Source organism: Mus pahari, chromosome 5 (genome assembly GCF_900095145.1).
Source record: "Mus pahari chromosome 5, PAHARI_EIJ_v1.1, whole genome shotgun sequence".
NCBI classification, from domain to species: Eukaryota; Metazoa; Chordata; class Mammalia; order Rodentia; family Muridae; genus Mus; species Mus pahari.
The window spans coordinates 50,772,129-50,779,425 of NC_034594.1; the positions used below are offsets into that span (position 1 = coordinate 50,772,129).

At 45.1% G+C, this 7,297-nt stretch overlaps 1 protein-coding gene across 1 annotated transcript in view; it reads right to left on the reverse strand.

The window, feature by feature from the left end:
* The window catches only part of Mreg (melanoregulin), a 55,853-nt gene that overhangs the window by 1,081 nt on the left and 47,475 nt on the right, over positions 1 to 7,297 (reverse strand). The window contains exons 3-4 of the mRNA XM_021199358.2: positions 1,741 to 1,831; positions 1 to 164 (exon numbers count right to left, since the gene is read on the reverse strand). The exon at positions 1 to 164 is cut by the window's left edge and continues 68 nt beyond it. Of these exons, the coding sequence (XP_021055017.1) occupies positions 1 to 164; positions 1,741 to 1,831 (255 nt within the window). The remainder of the gene's footprint in view (positions 165 to 1,740; positions 1,832 to 7,297) is intronic.

Genomic DNA, 7,297 nt, shown 5'->3' on the forward strand with positions numbered 1-7,297 from the left:
CACAATCAAGAGATACCTCTCGGAGAGCTCCCAGCTGGCGGGGAAGATAGAGGTCTCTTCAGCCAGCTTTAACAGCATCTCTCGGGCTTTCCTTGTGTTTTTAGAATCACTCATGGTGCTAAGTTTGGTCACTGACAACAGAGAGTCGGCTTCCCTTTGAAAGCCTAAATGAGAAGAATGTGAAGTCATCACTAGGAAGTGCCCGACCTGTGAATACTATCACTGTGATTGCTAAGGGATCCTGCCTAGTGTGGTGGCCCACACCTTTAATCCCATAACTCAGGAGTCAAACCATGTCTTGAAAATAAAATAAAATAAAATAAAACAAAACAAAACAAAGGAACCCAAGTGTGGGTTGTACACAGGGAAAACTAAGGTCAAAGGCACTACTGTGTGCTAGTCCCCACACTGAGTGGGAAGCTCTTTACTTAAAACTATTCCATGTTTTCTTTATTGGCTTTTCTTGTTGCCTTTCCCTCTGTTAAAGGAGGCCTGGCCCCTGATTGCTCACCGAACTGTTAGCTGCCTTGTCCTGGAATCCCTACACTTCTCCCCAGCCTGCTCAGGGGTTGGAGGACCCCACATCTCTCACTCCCAGTGACATCCTCACGGTAACCTAGTCAACTGGTGGAAATCTAACTTTCTCAAAGACGGAAAAGACTCAAAGAATGAAACTGCTCAGACCGACTTGTGAAAAATAACTGTTAGCCTGCAGCAGCACTGAGCGAGTTAAGAGGGCGGAGCATCAGCCTTACCCACTGATCCCAACTAAGACAGCAAGGGCTGCCACCCAGGTGCCAAGCTCTGGAAAGCTATAATGACAGAGGGTCATGTTACCCCAAAGCAGAATATCCAGGACTCTAAAGGTGGTCACTCAGTTTTGCACACTAGAGCAAGCTTATTTTATGGTGTGGGACACATTTATTCAAGCCTAGTAGAATTAAGAAAAGCCACTATTCAATGTCTGCCATAACACCAAGTGTAGTTTCCACCCTTGCAACTTTTTCTCCCTTTTGCTTCTTTGAGAATTTTCTACTGTGTCTTAATATCTCTTACAAACAATATTTCCCTCACCTGTCATATTTATAAAGCTATTACTACTTTGGACAATCACTCTCTGTCTAACTCAATCAATAAATAATGACAAAACCAGTAAGTAGTAACACCCATATGACTTCACTACCTGGTGTTGTCTTGTACTTGGGGACAGATGAAGTCACATGGCCAAGTAACATGGACTGGGGACAACAGAAATATCAAGGTTTATGCTTGAGAGCATAAAAGAAAAACCGAGGACCTAATCAGTACAAGGTAATTTAATTAATCAGTGGCTGACAATCTTTTGATAAAAAGATTGCTGCGATAATCTCCAGTGCACTGTGTAATGAAGCAGCCGCTGTCTCAGCGTTTGTAAACATCTTCTCCATCACCTTCCGACTGATTGAATAAAGAGCTGAGTGGCCTATTGCAAAACAGGAGGGGAAAAGCAGGACTTCTGGGTGGAGTAAGGAACTCTGGGAAAGAGTCAGGAGGTAGCAGACATACATTAGCATAAATGGGCCGATTTAAGTAAAGGAGCTGGTTGGGAACCCGCTGGACCTAAGGCCAAACTTTCGGAGCTGACAAAGGCCTCCGTGTCAGTACTCCCTGGCTGGCGGGTCTGAGACAGTCCAGCCACACCAAGATGGAAAAGCAAGTAAGCAGTCGTTTCTACGGCATCACCTTCTCTCTCAGACTCACCCAAGTCCTCTAAGATTCGTCTCCATCTGTTCCTCACTTCCCTGCGGATCTGCCGCAGGGCGTAGATATCATAGTTGAGTCTTTGCCACTCCTGTAAAGAGATAAAAATTCACATTTACTCACATTCTCTGGCCTAAACCCCCTATCGAATCTCTGATCTGCATGGTGCCTAAAACGTGAGGCTCTTCTCTTCACTGACCATAGCATCGTCCTAAAAGAGAGGGGGCACAGATGAGGCAGAGTTGACAGGAACACTGGGAGCTGCTACTGCTGGAGAGTCTCTCTGCTTCTAGGCGATGTCATATCTAAACGTTACTCAGACCTTCTGAACTTTCTCAACTCTCTCCATTGCAGTGACCTGACCTGAAAATATGGTTAGCAATAGTAAAGTTTCCATGTAAGACCACTGTCAAGACGTAAGGTAAAAAACATTAGGACAAAGGTTGTCTCAGCAGGTAAAGTACTTACCACACAAGCTTGAGGCCCAGAGTTCAGATGCCCAGCACCCTGCAGATGCCCAATGGGCGTAGGGGTAGGTCTAAAATTCCATGCTCACAGGCAGAAATAGAGGGGGATTAACACATTCCCGGGTAGGTAGACTAGTCAAACTGGTGAGCTCTGGTTTCAACTGGGACACCTTCCTCTATGACTAAGATAAAAAGTGACTGAGCTTCGAAGACTGCTCACATCAGCATGCATGCACACGCACACTCGTGTGTGCATACACACACACACACACACACACACACACACGTGCTCGTGAAAAACAAAGAAAAAATGTTAATGCCTATCTACAACAAAGACCTAATAAAACCCATGTATTTGGAGCAATTTATAGATGAAGAAACTAAGGCTCAAATAATTTATATGATGAATATTCCAGGTAATAAATATTAGAAGTGGTGTTTGAACCTAAGTTTTACTATAAAGTTCATTAAAAAAAAAAAATAGCAAGAATTGGGGGCTGGTGAGATGGCTCAGTGGGTAAGAGCACTCAAAGACTGCTCTTGCAAAGGTCCTGAGTTCAAATCCCAGCAACCACATGGTGGTTCACAACCACCTGCAATGAGATCTGACACCATCTTCTGGTGCATCTATGTGGTAAACTGTTTGGGCACACGGGGATTCATGAGAAGGTTACCATTCTGGACACTCCTTTATCAGCTTTTGGGTAATATGAGCATCATGTTGATGCTCTAACACAGAATCTGGATCTTAGGTCTTCACTGCCCCAAACATTCTCTGATCCTTTGGGGGTCACATATCAGACATCCTGCATATCAGATATTTCACTATGACTCACTATGACTATGACTTGTAATAGCAAATTACAGCTATGAAGTAGCAACAAAATGATTTTATGATTGGGGGGTCAAAACACGTGAGGAGCTGTAGTAAAGGGTCACAGCACTGGGAAGGTTGAGGACTACTGTCTTCAGGTGTCACAGAAATTTGCCCTTAAGGAGACTTATCTGTAAAAAAGCTCACTTTGTAAGTGAGCACCTTTTCCTTTCTTAGAAAAGACACAACTGTCTTCACTCTCAGCTTCAGAGAGCAGCATTTTAAACGTCTGATTTAAGACTCGAGCTATTTAATATTTTGACTCCTGGAACTGAAAAGGTTTCAACAACGCCACTTTCTCTCTGCCTAATTCCTTTCAAAACAGACGCAACTTGCAGATGGCCATTGAACTTTCCTGCCTAGCTAGGGAAAATAAGCTTAGCTGCCGTTCGAATGCATCAAAAGATGCCACCTTGAAAAAGAGAAGCTAAGAAAATACACTGTGTCATGACTACATCTGAGGACATGCCATGAGAAGGCTTTCTGCTGTTCTCTTTAAGGCAAAACGTTGTGGATTCCCTAGTCCTTAAAAAAAATAATAAGAAAAATAAAAAGAGCAAATGGCATGTGTACAGGTGTGCAGTGCCTACAAGCAAAGACAGAAAGGTCTTAGAAGGGAGGGCAGTTAACTACATCGGCTGGAAATCATGGAGAGACGGCTCAGCAGTTGGGAGCGCTAGCTGCTCCTCCAGAGGGCCCAACTGAGGTTTGAATTACAGCACCACATGTTAGCACACAGCCCTCTGTTCCAAGGAGCTCTGATGCCCTCCTCTGGCTTCTGGGGGCACTGCATGCACACGATACACAGACACATGTGGTCAAAACACCCATACATCGAAAATATTTTTTTTTTATTTAAAAATAAGTAATATGGGCTGGTGAGATGGCTCAGTGGGTAAGAGCACCCAACTGCTCTTCCGAAGGTCCAGAGTTCAAATCCCAGCAACCACATGGTGGCTCACAACCATCCCTAACAAGATCTGACTCCCTCTGGAGTGTCTGAAGACAGCTACCGTGTACTTACATATAATAAATAAATAAATCTTTAAAAAAATAAAATAAAATAAAATAAAATAAATCATATGCAATCCTGGCCTCATCTTAGTATCACATTAAAGCATACCTAGACAACACCCCCCCCCCGACTGGATAAACTGTTAAGGAATAGCTTGAGCCAAGGCCTTTTCAGCAGGAAGACCTTATAGTACTCAAGTGATGACTCAATCCAGCACACTGGGCTGAGCCACACTGTCTGCCACCCAACTGCCCGTGCCTCGTCTGCCATACTACCTACATCGCAGTGGCTTGCTGTGAGGCTCGGTTGTTTCTATGGCCTTCAGATGGAAGTTGGAATACACCCTCCTCCAAGTCAGTGTAGATAGAGTTAAAAAACATTACCACGGGGCTGCAGAGGTGGCTCGGCAGCTAAGAGTACTCACTGCTCTTGCATGAGATCTGAGTTTGGTTCCCAGCACTGATGTCTGATCACTCACAACTGCCAGTGTATCCAGACCTGAACTCTGCTCATTCCAATAGTGATCTCATCCGCCCTCCAAGACTCCATCCCGTGACAAGGGATGCTGTGCTTGAATAACCCTAGCTATCCGAGGGCAGTCCACATGGTGACACCCTCCCCCCAACTCCTGTTTATCACTATGAGCACCCTAAGTCCTGGTTGTGGCTGACTACGTATAGGAAGAGACTCTGTAAAGAAAAATTCCAGAGCCATCAGGACAGAACCAAAGTCAGTAAGAGAGGGCCAGTGTGGGCTGAGAAGATGGCTCAGTGATTAGGGGTACTTGCTGTTCTTGCAGAAGACCTGGATTTGGTGCTCAACACTCATCTCTAACTCCAATTCCAGAGGCTCTGATGCCCTCTTTTGGTCTTTGAGGGCACTGCATGCATGTGATACACAGACATGCATGCAGGCAAAACACCCATACACATAAAAATAAATTAAAAATCTTGACAAGGAAGGAAGGGTATAAAAGTCTGTAAGAGTTGGAAATGACAACCCATAATCCCCTGGTCACAACAGTTCCAGAGAGCTGTCATGTTTTCAGAGTCGAGAGTCTCAGGCTGAGCCATAGCTAGTGACGACCAAGGGTCAAGCAAGAATCCCATACCTGGGTCCTGTACCCAGACAGTAACATTAGAGGATGCAACTGGCACTCGGACGACCTGCGTCTCTTCTTACTGCTGCCAAGCGCTGTAGAGGATAAAGGCCACTAGCGACTAACGTCTTACCTACTCACCCTCACCAGCTGACTGGTGACACACCCTTGGATCCCAGCCTTGCACATGGATGGATGGGATCAAGCTTTGGCACATCCATTTAATCCACTATCATTATCTTCTTTTGACATTATGATACAATTCCGAAACTAGTAGAAGCCTGAGTAGCTGAACATAAGTGAAAACTGGATTTAAAGGAATGGCTGGTCAGAGGAGACTGAACTCCCCTTAAACACAGTGCTCCAAGTAACAGAGTGAACGTGAGGCGGGTGAGGGATGGCAACACATAAAATCTTCTCCAATTACAATTCTTCATAACTGGAAAAAAACCTATTTCCTTATGCTAGAAAGGAGCAAGTTCTTGATGTGCTTCTAGAACGCTTAAATTCTAACGATTTGCTTTTTAAGCTGGACACAACTTGAAAATAAAAATTAAAAATCAGGGCTGGTGAGATGGCTCAGTGGGTAAGAGCACCCGACTATTCTTCCAAAGGTCCAGAGTTCAAATCCCAGCAACCACATNAAAAATTAAAAATCAGGGCTGGTGAGATGGCTCAGTGGGTAAGAGCACCCGACTATTCTTCCAAAGGTCCAGAGTTCAAATCCCAGCAACCACATGGTGGCTTACAACCATCCCTAACAAGATCTGACGCCCTCTTCTGGAGTGTCTGAAGACAGCTACAGTGTACTTACATATAATAAATAAATAAAATCTTTTAAAAAAATTAAAAATCAGTGAAAGAGCTTTCATCGGAGAATTTCATTCCCTTAAGCACCAAACATTAGGGTTCGTTGTCTTAACTTGTATTTGTTTTCCCTTAATTCCCGAAACCGGTGTGTTGTGGTCGGTGTGCTGTGATGGCCTTAAATATTAAGAATAAGGAAGTAGCATCCAGCAGAAAGAATAATGAAGAATTAATTCTGCGAAACACCTGGGGATGTTCACCGCTACAGTGCGGGGAAGGGCGCAGGGTTTCTTCTCTCCCGGCGGCCAAATCAGATTAGAACGAACTGATACAAAGGGTAAAACAGGGGCTGGCGAGATGGCTCAGCAGTTATGAGCACTGACTGCTTTTCCAGAAGTCCTGAGTTCAGTTCCCAGCAACCTCATGGTGGCTCACAACCATCTGTAATGGGATCCAATGACCTCTTCTGGTGTGTCTGAAGACAGAGACAGTATACTCATACATGAAATAAATGAATAAATCTTTAAAAAAAAAAAGTTAAAACGAAAGCATGAACGAGAGAGAACACAAAGTCATCTGGCATCACCATCTTCCAGCTTTGAGTGCCAAAGCTGGCCATGACCATGAGCACTGATTTTAGTTCCTCATTGGTCCCCACAGGCACCTGAGGAGTGCAGTGATTGGAGGACTGTGACTGGGGCAGGGGTGAGGCTTCAGAAGCTCAAGCCAGGCTAGGTGGTGCCAGATGTGGGACCCGTGGCTCCCTCGCCAGCACCGCGTCTGCCTGTACACTGCCATGACAACGACGATGGACTGAAAACCCTCTGAACTGTAAGCCAACCCCCAGCCCCAATTAAAGGATTTCCTTTATAAGAGCTGCAGTGGTCATGGCGTCTTTCCACGGCAATGGAAACCCTAACTAACACAGACCACTTTTCTCCTGCACTAGATCAGAGCACTGTATTCTCCATGGCTGGGGAGCCGGCTCGGCAGTTTAGGGCACTAACGGCTCTTGCAGAGGTCCCAGGTTCAGTTCCTAGCACACACATGGTGGCTCATAACCATCCGTAAAACTCCAGGTCCAAGTGATCTGATGCTCACGTCTGACCTCTGTGGGCACCAGGTGTGCACATGGGGCACAAATATGCACACCAGCAGAACGGTCACACATAAAAATGAAATAAGTCTTAAAAAAAAAATTAAAACAGGGGCTGGTGAGGTGGCTCAGCAGGTAAGAGCACCCGACTGCTCTTCCAAAGGTACAGAGTTCAAATCCCAGCAACCACATGGTGGCT